Source organism: Nanorana parkeri, unplaced genomic scaffold, assembly GCF_000935625.1.
Source record: "Nanorana parkeri isolate BGI_ZX_2015 unplaced genomic scaffold, ASM93562v1 scaffold177, whole genome shotgun sequence".
In the NCBI taxonomy this organism is placed as follows: domain Eukaryota; kingdom Metazoa; phylum Chordata; class Amphibia; order Anura; family Dicroglossidae; genus Nanorana; species Nanorana parkeri.
The window spans coordinates 252,863-268,003 of NW_017306445.1; the positions used below are offsets into that span (position 1 = coordinate 252,863).

At 42.1% G+C, this 15,141-nt stretch overlaps 1 protein-coding gene across 1 annotated transcript in view; it reads right to left on the reverse strand.

Moving 5' to 3' along the window:
- TBL1XR1 (transducin beta like 1 X-linked receptor 1) overlaps window positions 1–15,141 on the reverse strand; it is a 40,346-nt gene that overhangs the window by 5,088 nt on the left and 20,117 nt on the right. The window contains exons 5-10 of the mRNA XM_018554903.1: window positions 13,699–13,831; window positions 13,124–13,265; window positions 11,614–11,677; window positions 9,884–9,981; window positions 9,434–9,494; window positions 1,123–1,244 (exon numbers count right to left, since the gene is read on the reverse strand). Of these exons, the coding sequence (XP_018410405.1) occupies window positions 1,123–1,244; window positions 9,434–9,494; window positions 9,884–9,981; window positions 11,614–11,677; window positions 13,124–13,265; window positions 13,699–13,831 (620 nt within the window). The remainder of the gene's footprint in view (window positions 1–1,122; window positions 1,245–9,433; window positions 9,495–9,883; window positions 9,982–11,613; window positions 11,678–13,123; window positions 13,266–13,698; window positions 13,832–15,141) is intronic.

Sequence of the window (15,141 nt, forward strand, 5' to 3'; positions counted from 1 at the left end):
AAAAAATGTTTTAGGGTGTTTTTCAATTAAAATGTAAACTATTTTTTTACACTCAACTTTATCATCACATAAGTAGTTAACAAACTGACCCATCTGATAGCTTAGTGGTGACAGGTTCTCCTTCAAAAAGGAGACATTAACGGTCTTTTACCCCCTGTCACCTCTGCAGCCTAATGAAGCTAATCAAGCACATATTGTGCTTGATTAGCTTCATCCCTGGCCACAGCAGCCCGGGAATTGCAATTCAGAACACAGAAATGACAAATTTCTTGTTTCTTTCCTTTAAAAATAGAGGAGAGCAGCAAACATATGCTGCAGGGCTGCTGGAAGTGATCAGCTGTCCAAATCACTTCCACATTGTATTTGTGAATCTGTTGAAAGAAAATAAACTGACTCAACCAACAGTTTACAGCGGCATGTTGCCATGGACATAGCATGGTATGGCAAAGAAAGGGTTAAAAGGACAAGTTATACCAGTGGTACAGCTGTCCTTTAAAGTGAAAATTTAGCCCCCCAAAAAAACTCGGCCAGGAAGACCTTTTTGTGCAGAAGAGACATATTGGGCAGCTCGGTATACAATCTCAACATGTTTTGGTGTCAGGACACATTAACTCCTATGCCTAAGCGCAGGAAAGAGGTCACCCTGGGCTGGCCAAACACTACCGATGAAGAGGAAGTTGCTGCTGGAAAATAAGCTTGCAAGTGTTGCATTGCTGGAGATGAGTATAGAAGACTTTAGTAACACTTTAAACATCTAGGAGCAAGAGAGTCTCTGTGCATGAATTCTACCCGAATTCTTCATTGATTTAAGAAAAAAAAAAAAGTGCTAAAGTAACAAATAAGGGATCTTGAGCACATTTCCCTCAACTACCATACGCTGCACTTCTTTCGGACCATCTCCAGTGAATTAAGATTTTAAAAAGGGAACTATAGTTTTCATCACACACTGTTTTTGAAGATGTGAGCCTTGGGCTTGTGGTTTAACTATTTACTTAATGTAGAATATGACAATCGCAGAGCTTGCATCTGGATCGCTAAATAATTGCCAATTTCATTTGGTATGTCTTTAGAAAGTTTGGCTTGGCTAACTAAAGATCTGAATACTGGTGACATGGCACTTACTGTATGTCCCTGGAATGTTTTTATTGGCCTGTCTTGTCCCAACTTGCAGACATGAATGCACATATCTGTACTGCACGATGCAAATGTGTTGTTACTTTGCCAGTCCACATCTAATGCTGGTGCTGAAAGACAATGGAATAGAGAGGTTTTTAAGCAATGACATATTGGACATTTCCATAGAACGTTTCAAAGAAAAGCGGTTTATTGTTTGAGTCACTGGCTGCTCTGTCTGTGCAAAGCATTAGAAATAACGTTTTTGCCCTGGTCATATTACTGCAGGACAAAATGCATTTTAAATGTACTTAAAGCCACACTCCGAACAAAAATGATAATTTACACAACTCACTGGGTATGTAAATCATTAGCTGGATGTTATGTGCAGAGGGCTGCCGCAAAACTATAAAAATCTTAACTTGCAGCACTGCACACAACGCTCAGCTTCTGCTTCAGTCACATCACCCCCTCCTCTTCACTATTCTCCATTCAGAAAATGTCTTGTATTTATAAAAAAAAATGCAAGGCATTCTGTGATTGGAGGAAGAGATGTCACATGTGGCGTGCCAGCAAGTTGTGTTGGCAGGCATCACTCATCATGATTGACACCATCTACTGGACAACACATTTGGCATTTGATTCATATACAGGAACTTTTTTGTTTGAGAGGGAGGGTGGATTTTTTTTGCCTCCTAAGGTAGAGTGCATATGGTCTGGTATGGTTCACAAAGGGTATACATGCTCCAGGTCTCCCCCAAACCTTTTTCTGGCCAGCAAGGCTGCATAACTAGATAAGGATCTGGTATGGACTTTGAGGGGTACCCCCATGTAGTTTTATACTAAGAGGGACAGTACACAATGTGCACTTACCCTTTTAGAAAAAAAAAACCCACAAACAACGGCATGGGGGTTCCCCTCAAAATCCATCCATCCATTGCCCTACACTTCAGTTGTTAAATGACAGTTCTTTGGCTGCTGTGGTAATGTAAACAGAGCAACTGGGGATTCCAGGTGAGGTCATTGACCAAATAATGTTCATCTGGCAGGGAAGTGTCATTTAGCCGTGGTACATGTCCGTTTTAAAGAGTACATGGTACTAGTGCACAACTGCACATGCAGGTTTAAGGCATCCCACCAAGTGAGGTATTTTAATGAGTCATGTATCTGTAATGCTACCCTTTAAGCAGCATTAAAAATCTCCACCTATGCTGAATGGTGTATTTAAAACTTTTTTGTATTTGTACATGTTCCCCATGGCATTGCCCAGCTGCCCATGACTAACAAAAGGTTGCAAATTGGCCCTGAAAAAAGGTCAGGGAAAAAAAGAAAAAAACAAGCCCAGGCTTTCACGGACTTCCTTGGGTTCACCGCTATGTTCGCGATTTGCAGATCTGCCAAACTAGCCATTTTGTCAGTACAAATTTTACACGCAGGCCAAAAATCCTGTTATCTTAAATCATACATCACAGGACACATGGAGCTTAATACTTAAACATATGGGATGTCCAAAAGAAACGCGAGCAACACAGCAAACAATGGCCAACTGGCCCATGAAACAACTAACCCCAAGGAACCAAGGAGGGGGCCCACAATTCAGAGAACAGTTTAAAGAATCTTGAGGTTGAAGACAACATCTGTATGAACAGTGGACCAGGTGGCAGCCTTGCAGATTTGGGAAACCAAAGCCTGATGCTGTAAGACCTAACAAGTACCAGTAATAATGCTCCTGGTAGAATGAACAGTTATCAAAAAGGGGGGGGGACATTACCCTTTAGTTTGTAGGACTGAGTTATAGTATGCAAAATCCACATGGTACTAGTGGCACTAGGTACATGAAGCTGACTTCCTCATACCGAGACCTGCAGGAATGTCAAAGAGGGAGTCAGAGTTGCAGATAGAAGCTGTAACAGAGGTAAGCTTAAAAACAGCTCAAGCCACATCCAAACAGTGTAGAGAAACTACTTGATGTTTTGGTGCAGGACATAATGGTAAAACAACGTCCAAATTAAGGTGGGCAGCAGAAACCGCATCAGAAATAAAGGAGGCCCTTGGGGGTCAGAACTACCTTCTCCTCATGGATAACCAGAAAGGGCTCTCTACACCTTAAGGCTGTCAATGAACTCATACCTGGCAGAAGAAATGGCAATGAGAAAGGCAACCTTACAAGAGAGATAAGGGTCAGAGAATGAGATGTTCAAAATACACCTGCTGCAGACCAAACAAAACTAAGTTAAGGTTCCACGGACCTCCTACACAAAGGCCTCCACTAGAGAGAGAAAGGGCAAGTGCCACTTAAAAAAATAAAAATCACCAAGGCAGTTAACCTCAAATAGTATTCAAGGCCAGATGCTGTTCCAGCCCAGACTGGAGAAAAGATGAGATGCATTACACATTACTTCCTGGAATGGAACTTCTTGTTTTGCTTCATACCAAGCTAAATAAACATTCCAGGGACGATGGTAGACCTTGCAGGGGGGTTGACTTCCTAGGTTTCAGAAATGGAGGGATGGCCGTTTCCAAGGGGCCTCTGTCCTTCAAGACCTGGATTTCAACAGGGACAGAGAAGCGGGGTGAAATGCCAGTCCTGAGGTCCAGAAGTCTGACTAAGAAGTCTGCGTTCCACAGTCGCCTGGAACAGTTGGTAGCAATGAGGATCACTGGAATGCTCTACTTCTCAATCCTGGAAATGAGTAGAGGAAAGAGTTTCAAAAGGAGAAGGCAAAGATCAGGCTGACCTGATCCTATGGAGTCACCATTTTATCCAAGGCAAAAGCCAAGGAATCCCTGGACCTGGTTATAAACCGGTTCAGCATATTGTTAAATCTGGGTGCCTGGAGGTCCAAGTGCAGTGCCCCCCACTTAAGAGACAGGTCCTGAAACACCTCTGGGTGAAGGGACCATTCTACAGACAGGGCTGGGATGTGAAGTTCTGCCCAAACCAGAATCAGTCTCACTTCTCATGCCCCCCTAGTGGTTGCGCATACCACGATAATGGCATTGTCCGAATGAATGCTGCATTGGTGGCCCTGTAACTTGGGGGAGTCCAGCATTGAAAGGATAGCCAAATTGCCCTGAGCTCCAGGATATTGTCTGTTTTTGTGCCCAAGACACAAATACTGGTGGATGGAGGGTTCTAGTGACAATTTCTGGACAAGTCTGATAAATGTTGACTATAAGTCTTTTTGCCAATGGTGCTCCATAGAGGAAGACCTAGTCAGCAAGAATCTGACCTTGGGCAGTGAGAGGATCCGGACATCCAGCATGAGTTTTGTAACTTTGAGAGTTTAAGTGAAAAGGACTGGGCAAACTGACAGCTTTGCGCAGGATCCGTTGGCCTAAGCACAGTACAGGCTCGCATTTTCTTTCCAGTGGAGTCTGGATATGGTCTGCCAAGCCTCTGATGAGGAGAAAACAGGTTTGGATAGCTGCTGTTTAGCTGCTGTTAAGTGCCACAGTGGCTCTGAGCAGCACAAAAAACAAAACTTGCTAAAATAATCTTTAGTTGTAAAATGCAGGAAAAGATTAACTCCTTTGAGTGAAGTCCACACTAGATTTAATTAAAGAAAAAAAAATTAAATCAGATTTTGCTTCTCTTTTTTAATTAAGCAGAATATTTTAAATAAAACTATTGAAAATGGCATGAACAAAAATGATAGGACCGTTAACCTAATATTTTGTTGCCCAGCCTTAAGAGGCAATCACTGCAAACATGTGAATTATATGCAGTGTCTCACAGAAGCGAGTACACCCATAACATTTTTGTAAATATTTTATGATATCATTTCATGTGACGACATTGAAGAAATGACACTTTGCTACAATGTAAAGCAGTGAGTGTACAGCTTGTGTATCAGTTACATTTGCTGTCCCCTGCAAATAACTCAACAGACAGCCATTAATGTCTAAACTGCTGGCAACAAAAGTGAGTACACCCCTAAGTTAAATTGTCCAAATTGGGCCCAATTAGCCACTTTCCCTCCCCGGTGTCATGTGACTCGTTAGTGTTACAAGGTCTCAGGTGTGAATGGGGACTTCCAGCTGGTCACTGAAGTTCAACATGGCACCTCATGGCAAAGAACTCTGAGGATCTGAAAAAAAGAATTGTTGCTCTACATAAAGATGGCCTAGGCTATAAGAAGACCCTGAAACTGAGCTGCAGCACGGTGGCCAAGACCATACAGCGGTTTAACAGGACAGGTTCCCCTCAGAACAGGCCTCGCCATGGTCGACCAAAGAAGTTGAGTGCACGTGCTCAGCGTCATATCCAGAGGTTGTCTTTGGGAAATAGACGTATGAGTGCTGCCAGCATTGTTGCAGAGGTTGAAGGGGTGGGAGGGTCAGCCTGTCAGTGCTCAGACTATACGCTGCACACTGCATCAAATTGGTCTGCATGGCTGTCGCCCCAGAAGGAAGCCTCTTCTTCTAAAGATGATGCACAAGAAAGCCCGCAGTTTGCTGACGACAAGCAGACTAAGGACATGGATTACTGGAACCATTTCCTGTGGTCTGATGAGACCAAGGTAAACTTATTTGGTTCAGACGGTGTCAAGCATGTGTGGCAGCAACCAGGTACGGAGTACAAAGACAAGTGTGTCTTGCCTACAGTCAAGCATGGTGGTGGGAGTGTCATTGTCTGGGGCTGCATGAGCGCTGCCGGCACTGAGGAGCTACAGTTCATTGAGGGAACCATGAATGCCAACATGTACTGTGACATACTGAAGCAGAGCATGATCCCCTCCCTTTGGAGACTGGGCCGCAGGGCAGTATTCCAACATGATAACGACCCCAAACACACCTCCAAGACTACCACTGCCTTGCTAAAGAAGCTGAGGGTAAAGGTGATGGACTGGCCAAGCATGTCTCCAGACCTAAACCCTATTGAGCATCTGTGGGGCATCCTCAAACGGAAGATGGAGCGCAAGGTCTCTAACATCCACCAGCTCCGTGATGTCGTCATGGAGTGGAAGAGGACTACAGTGGCAACCCGTGAAGCTCTGGTGAACTCCATGCCCAAGAGGGTTAAGGCAGTGCTGGAAAATAATGGTGGTCACACAAAATATTGACACTTTGGGCCCAATTTGGACATTTTCACTTAGAGGTGTACTCACTTTTGTTGCCAGCGGTTTAGACATTAAGGGCCCATTCACACCAGATGCAGTCCGTTGCGTTTTTGAGCTGCATCAAAAACACAGCACAATGATTTCCAATGGGATTCTGTTGTTCTGTTCACACCAGACTAGTCTGTTCCGATGCAGCCAGAAAAAGTACTGCTTGCACTATTTTAGCTGCATCAAAAACGCATGCAAACGCAACGGAACTAAAAACCCACAGATTTAGTAATGTCATCTTCTGGGGACTTTCTGCGAGTTGGTGGAGGAGATTAGGAATGGAACAGCTCTGGAAACATGGATGCTGATCTAATAATCAAATATCTCTGACCGTCAGCAAGGGGCCCAATAACGACGTTATTATTATTATATTATAATAACCTCCTACGGTGGATGAGAATGGCTATAGCCAACACTAACACCATGCCTTCAAACAAAGGAAGCATGTTTGAGCTAGAAAAAGGAGGAAAGTGCTGTGACAGGAAGAAGGAAGTGACATATAGTCTAATTTGCATGTTGGAAAAAAAAACTGCATCGGAACGCATCAAAATGCATCGCAATGCAATGGCTAAAACGCATGCATTTTCAATGCAGTTTTGGTGTGAATGAGGCCTAATTGCTGTGTGTTAAGTTATTTTGAGGGGATAGCAAATGTACACTGATATACAAGCTGTATACTCACTACTTTACATTGTAGCAAAGTGTAATTTTCTTCTGTGTCCTCACATGAAATGATATAATAAAATATTTACAAAAATGTGAGGGGTGTACTCACTTCTGTGAGATACTATATATTTATATTAAATTCACCTCACAAATCTCCCTCTCAGAGCAGAAACTACCGCTCAAACTGTCATAATGAAACTCTGAAGGAGGTGCTTATGTAAAGATTGTCTAACAGTTGATAAATGGCCAAAAAATCTTTGTGAATTACACTTGTATATAGTTAATTAGGCTTATTAAAACAGGTTTGAACTGTTAAATAACTAGGTACACGATAAATAATCACTTCTGCAAAAACAGACGTCAATTGGTGGAGATTCCAAGTGTTAAATCATTTGGTGAATTGAACAAACCTAAATAGCGTGCAAACCAAAATTTTTTTTAAAGCTTTGTGAATTGACACCAGTTTATTATTATACCCTTTTATTTATATGTGCAGGTCATTTTTAGGGCTGCAGAAATGAACTATTAATTTCTAGAATAATCGTAAAAAATTTTGATCAAAAATGAAAACTCACCTCTCTGCCGGCTTCCGGGAGTCCCGTCGGAGATCCAGTGACGTCACGGACATAGACGTCACCGGACTCCTCCCCCCTTCCCCAACTGGCTCCGTCGGCTAACGAAGGGAAGGAGTCCAGTGACGGTTATGTCCGTGACTCCTCCCCCCTTTCTTTCGTTAGCAGACGGGCCACTTGGGCCGGTGTTCTATGGATAGTCCCAACTTATCGAGTTCTGGGACCGCCTGACTTCCGGTTTCCTTAGAACTATGAGGTTTGCCCCAGAAAGTTCTTCTGCACGAGCGCCAGCCACGGCACTGCCCTATACACTGCCCTAGACCACAGCAATAAAGGAATAAAATGAACTAGGATCACACTAATCCAGCACGTTATTAGGGCTGCAACAATTAAAATCGACATAATTGATTATAATCGATGATTGAAAAAGTTGTCAACTTTTTCAATCGATTAATCGGCTTCCGATTGGTTGGCCCTGTTCACGGCTCCACACACGCTGCGCGCCACACCTCCTCCCCACCTCACGCTTGCCGCTGCCAGACCCGCCTGGCCGCATCCACGCTCCACCTCCTCCCCGTCTCACGCTCACCGCCCGCATCCACGATCGGCACAGGGACACTATAGCCTGCACCATTCTGCATTCATTGCTGTATAATTTTACACTTTTCATTTCACTATATTGCACACCAATATTTTTCTTTTTTACTTCCACCGCTCCAAGCTTGCTCCTGTGATGGACTGCAATCTCAATACAAACTAGTAGTCCCATCACTGGAGCCATTTTTTAACATTTAATTTTTTTATCCGATTAATCGAACTTAATAAAATCGGCTAATAGATTTTGAAAATAATAGTTAGCTGCAGCTCTACACGTTATTATTACGAGTTGTCCTACTGAAGCGGCAGACATATTGAGTGGGGCACGTGAGATTAATAACGTGCTGGATTAGTGTGATCCTAGTTCATTACTTCATTGCTGTGCAGTATGTGTATAGGCCAATGTAGTTGGATCTGTATGTGCGTTATAATTAATCGAAATTAAAATCAATTAAAAAAATTTCGATTAATCGAACACGAACATTTTAATCAGTAACAGCCCTAGTAATTTTAGAACAATTTTGTACAATAATTAATCTCTTTTGCTTTAATCGATATGACATAGTATAAGGTATGCAAGTACACACAAGGAGTAATGAAGCACAATTGCAATGAGCTGCAAGAGTACCAACATTTTGTCCACATCTGTATGTAAAGCCCACCCCAACCACTTTACAACATTTGGTCCACATCTGTACGTAAAGCCCACCCTGACCACTTTACATTAAACTCTTCCTCACTCCCCTGCTGCTCCTTGCTCTGTTGCAGCCACAAAAATACCCAGTGTCTGAGCTCAGAGGGAACACTGATATTGCTCCCTTCCTCATGTGAGAACTAGGACTTGGAAAGAAATATGGAGCCTTCATGATAGGATACCTTTAAAAATACTAATGTTCTAGCTATACAGGGCATCAAAACGTCTAGGCCATGGAGCTGAAACAAGAGAGCGCAGCCAAACAAAAGTTGTGAAAGTCAGAATTCCTAATCTATAAAATTGTTTCCACTCAAAGATTTAAAGTACGGATGTCAAGGGATCAGCAAGCCAGTTAGGCAATTCACTTTCTCAGAAAGCAGGTCAGTAATGGAAGCTTGCTTATTTTTCTCAAGAACCCAATTGTGAAAAGAAGGCAAGAAATTGACTGGGTACTATGGCCAATAAGTTTACTTTTGTTCCTTCATATACAATGATGTATGACAACTTATATAGCGAACAGGCAGAGGATACAATGAAGTGACGGAGTGACTGCTAGACTGGTTTTGTAGAATGTAGATGTAGGTTACTGCATTTACCATTAGGAATATACATGTTGTGCAATCTATAATGAGAACTCAATTTTTTTTTTATATAGTAAATTAAGTTTACTAAATAGTTACCCGAGTGGAAAGGAAACTGTTGTTTTGCTTCCCCTGTGTGTGCATCCCAGATAATTGTCGTCTGTGAAAAGAACATACAAAACATCAGCAAGCAGATTTTTCCCAAGACAAACTTTGTAGGTGTAGAGCTTCAAGGGAAAACAACTCAAACTTTTTAGGCTAGATGAGAATTAAAGACCAAATTAAAAAAAAAAAAGTTAAATAATCGTCTCTGTGCCTTTAAATCTAGAACTACTTTTATAAACATTTTGTGCTGAGCACATCCACTGCCTATCTAATGTGAGCATGGCGATTCCTGAAGCTTACATTGCCTTTAAAAGGCTTCTGAGACCCGTGCTAGAGATTAGCAGGGCAGGCAAGTGAAGAACTCAGCATTTCTAAAAGGATGGTAATAAAATGGTGAAAAAAATATGGGAAGATGAGAAGCGGTAATGGACTTTTCCATATTACCTTGTCTACCCCTGCACTTAAAATAAAGTTTCCTTTCTTGTTCCATTTCAAGGCGAATATAGGTCCTTTATGTTGCCCCAAGGTGCTTGCAAGGTTTCCTGCAGGTTAGAGTGAATGCTTGCAATTAATTCAATTTGTTGTAAGTGATTAATTCAAAATAAATCAGCACACAGTTTACATATTCATTTTGTATCTTTCTCCAAGAAAAGCAAAAACAAACAATTCTCTAAAATATGTGGGCACAAAGAAGGGCTGCCTGTCTTAAAGAAAAACTTCCAACTAGGGATGCATCGAAATTTCAGCTGCCGAAACATATTGGCCGAAACTGCACTTTTGGCAAAATGCTGGAAGTACCATCTTTCGGCCGAAATTGCGGTGCATCTCCCGTTTCTCTCCTCCCCGCTGTGCGCTGCTCTGTCCCCCCCCCCCTTCTGACACAGCGCAGCGTACAGCAAGGTGGAGAGAAACCGTCAGATGAGGCCGAGCGGTGCAGGAGACACCCAGCGTGTCACAAAAAGTCAGCCCCCCCTCAGCATCCTCTGACCTATCAGGATGGAGAGCGGTGTGGAGGCGGAGACAGTCACGCGCTATCACAGGAGCCCAAGTTAGCGGTAAGGGGGAGGAGTCAGCTGTCAAAATGGACCAAGCTCTCCCCGCACCGCCTCCTGTGACAGCCAATCCAGGATGGAGAGTGAGACAAGCAGTCAGTGATCGCTCGTTGTAAATAACTGGACATAGTATGAGTTACTATGTACCAGTTATGAATGAATAGGAAGTGATCTACATCACTGCCTGTTTATTCATGATTATGGATATGGTAAGCATACTAAACATACCATCTCTACAATTTATGAAGGAACACTCAGTATAGAGCAGGGGTCTCAAACCTCCGGCCCTCCAGCTGTGGTGAAACTACAAATCCCATGATGCATCTCTCTTTGGGAGTCATGTCTGTGGCTGTGAGAATCTTGCAATGCCTCATGGGATTTGTAGTTCCACCACAGCTGGAGGGCCGGAGGTTTGATACCCCTGGTATAGAGGCTTCCTATTCATTTATAACAAGGGCTGCAGAAAAACAGATTGGGGACTGTGTCCTCAATCTCTTTTTCTATTTTAAAAGGGAAATATTTTTCAGTCTGACTTTTTTTTATTTTCGGCGCACGTCTACTGCCAACACTAAAGTTGGCCATACACCTATGAACCCAACAATCTGATTGGATGCAGGCATTGTTCAGGTGTTTTGAGAGCCAGCCGGGCCGACTAGCAAGCTACTGAAGCTTGGTCCAGCGGGAGATTCCTCCATCCACACAGTTTAGCATAGATGGAGGAATCTTGTTGTACTTTTCCCATCTGACCATAGAATAATCTATAGGCATATGGCCAGCTTAACAGATCCTATACAACCAACATGCAACAGAAATAGTTGGCTACTATTAAAATCCTATATACTGCCTATACAAGAAATAGGCTTTCACTAGCTGCTGCCAATAAAGCTTTATGGAGTAGGGGAAAGGTACCGATGTCAATAAAAGGTTTAATCCCTAGTGCACACACTGATCTTTTCTGTCCCCAAAGTATCAGAATTAATGCCACTACTACAATCAATGGAACAGTTATCTGAATGAGGAATGAGATCTAATGCAGGCTGCAGAGCAATCAAGTAAAAAGGTGAGCTATAAGGAACAATAGGGAAAGGACTAAAACACAGACACACAGATACACATGCTTACCATCTTTTGTCCATATTCTGGCAAAACCATCATAGGACCCAGTTGCTAGAAGTGTTCCTTCACTCTGTTAAAAAAAACAAGTTTAATAGTGAAAAAACACTAGGCTTCATCATAAAACCTACTTCACCATCACCAATGCCCCTTCATCAGCTACCTGACCTGCTCAATCATTATTCTTCTAGATATAAAAACTGTATTAAAGCTCAACTTTTATTTATTTTTGTTACTACTTTTGAGTTCTCCTTAAAGGGCTCATTTACAAGACAACACAACCACTAATAAAAGTTTACTTGTAATAAGAGAGTTGTATTAGGCAGCCTATCGAGATTGATTGTCAATGGCCCTTAAAAAACAAAAACAGCACTATAAGCAAGAATGCAGTGCACCGAAATGCAAATATACCATGCGTTGCAGCCCACGATTCTCTGATAAACTTGTTCACACATATGGAAACGGAGTGGGTTTGGATATGTATTACCTGTTCTATAATTGCTGTGCTGTATGTTCCCTATTCCACACATCCCTATTCTTCAAGCTAAACTGAATGTTCCCTATTCCACGCCTTCTCAATTGATATCTAAATGGAAATTGTATAACAAAAAAGAAAAAAAGACCTTTTAAACACAGGCCTAAACAACTATGCACAGCAGGATCTCCAACTCTACTAGCATTGCTTGCTTGGAGGTCAGTGACCTAAATGTATTTAAAGCCAGAGCCAACCCAGTAACCGGCATTTTTCCAGATCAAACAATACCCATCAAATGTTGCCCAGCAAAGCATTTATTTTATATTGTCACCCCAAGCACACACAGTTTCATGCATGTTTCAGAAGAGCTGAAAAACTTCTATGTCCAGTACAAGATCACAAGGAACAGAGCAGGAGAAGGAAGTGGCCTGCCTTGCTGTGTTTGTGGAGACACACACAGCTTCCTAGCACACACAAGGGTGGCTCCAAGGGTTCCCGCAAGGGAAAGGAGCCACAGTACCAGGATATCAGGGCCAGTGCTCAGGGGAGCAGCCGACTCTGCAGGAAACCAAAACTTAAGCATCAAGAAGCAGCATCCATTGTTAGTGATTTAATGAGCATTTTAAATAGCTTAAAATAATGACACTAATATCACGTTAAGGCTTCACACCTATGCATTGTGTTACACACATTTGTGCGCTGTAGCACCATTCATTTTCAATGGCACCCCAACGCACTTTCATTGAAGAGCACATTAGCACACTACTGTACATTGTAGTGCACAGAGTCGGTACAGGTGTGTCTTTGTCCGTTCTGCTGCTGTGGCAGCCCATTCATGCCTTAACACAACATACCAGAACGGATAGGTGTAAAGTATGCCTAACATTCTTCACACTAGAGGAGAGTGCTGTGCTTCAGTAAATGTTTTACACTAAAAGTGATACAGTAATAAACAAGAAAGCGGAGAAAAACACATTTTAAACTCTTGGACAAGGAAGTAGAGATACTAAAATTCACATTTTTTACATAAACTTTCTGACTTACATTCCAATCTAAAGATGTTACATCCTTGTTGCTAGGAACATCTTGCCCACCCTCTCGTATACAGTGTCGGAGGACCAGCTGTGTTGAACCGCTAGTGCTGTTTTCACTAAGATTCCATATCCTTGCTGTTGAATCCCCTGACCTAGAGAAGACAAATTCAGGAAAAAAGAACTAGGTTAAAATACCTCACTTGATAATGAACAAAAGCACATGTGACAATAGAGAACACCCTTTTGTTGCACTCTGGGGTCAATGTAGTGGCAAAAAAGTGTCTAAAGTTAAATATAAGCCACTGTTGTATCATGCTACAGTGTGGGTCCAAACATTTTAAGGATATTAGATTAACAAGCTCTGGGACTGGAGTGAATGTCTGTATACCTGGGCCATATCGATGATTACTGTGAGATTGCAAGCCCTCATGGGCAGGGCCCTCCTTACCATCTTGTCTTGAATTGTATTCTAATGTGCTATGCAAACTGTTGGTGCTATATAAACCCTGAATAACAACAATAACAATAATAATAATAATAAATACTGTACAGTGAATCCAAAGAAATGAAAAAACAAAATCTTACCCCGATGCCAGAAGATCACTAACTGGGTTCCAGGCACAAATAAACACTTCTGATTCATGACCCCGTAATACTACTGCTTTGCTAGATGGGATTTCTACATCTCCATCAACTTCCATCAGATCAGTGTGGTTATCTGTTAAAAGAACACAAAGACATCCTTAACAGAAATTCAAACATTTTTTTTACATTAACAGCTGCTTAACTTCTAAAATGGTCTGACCCTCTAGGTACAACAAAGCAAAGCTACACAAAACAAACTCAACAAGGTACATGTCGTACATTAAAGAAGAAAAACAAAATAAAACAAGTTTAAAGTCAAAATAAGCACAATTCAGGAGTTTAGGATCACTATTTTTGTGCTGACACTGTCCTTCCTTCTGGAGCAGGAGTCTCAAAGGGAGGGGAAGAGTATTATTGTGCGTGTGTATGTATATTAGCAATAGAAAAATGTCACCAGCACACCATAAGTTGAAAAAGCAAAATATTGTATTGCCAATAGCTGCATCTCATTTGCCAGTGAGATACAGATATTGGCAATAAAATATGCGTGTGTGCTGGTGAAATTTTTCTATTGTTCATGTGTGACCGTGCCATCCGCAGTCATTTTCGAGCACCCATCCTCATCAAGTGGGAATCCCGGTAAGGAGTGCGGTATGGTTCCTGCCTCTGTATGTATATTAGGCCCCATCACATTTATATTTCAGGTGCTTTTAGGGATTCCTGTGTCAGGAACTTGTTTTCTCCTGCAGTAGGAATCCCTAATCTGGCGTTTACATGCAGCAACTGTCACCCATTCAAGTTAATGATCAGGTGACAGCTGCTGCCTGTAAACAACTGCACACCACGTGTAATGGTATGCGATATGATCACATAGGAAGGAAAGGAACAACTACCAGGGTTGCAGCGGTGACCTAGCTCTGGCACTCCACCACTGTCCTGAAATCATCAGTCTGTATTGCTTTTTAAAAAAAGGTCACATGACAACAAAAATGTATCAGTAATTGTATCTTTGAGTAGTTGGACAAGTACTTGGTCTGGAAAAAATGGTAACAGTGCATCCCTAATATAAAACAAATCCTACATTAAAACAGAGATGCACAAAACCCAGGAGCTCCGTGTGCTCCTTACAAATGACAGCTGCCTCCTAACTTTTGAGTTTTTCTCTAGTCTAGTCTTGGGGCTGAAAAAGTATCTGTACTTGTACCAAGTATACGGAACTTGGTATCTGTACATCCTTACTTGCACATTTCTATCTGCCTCCATATCATCTCCCATTATAGTGCATTGGTTTTTTTTTTCCACTTCTCCCTCACAGCTCCACCAGTCCTCCCCAATATGCCTGCCACCTCTCTACTTTGCCATCCTCAAACTACAGCCTAGAGCCAAGCTGCGTGTGACATGTGGAGCAAAGCATTGTGACAGAAGAGCAGAACTGAGATGACC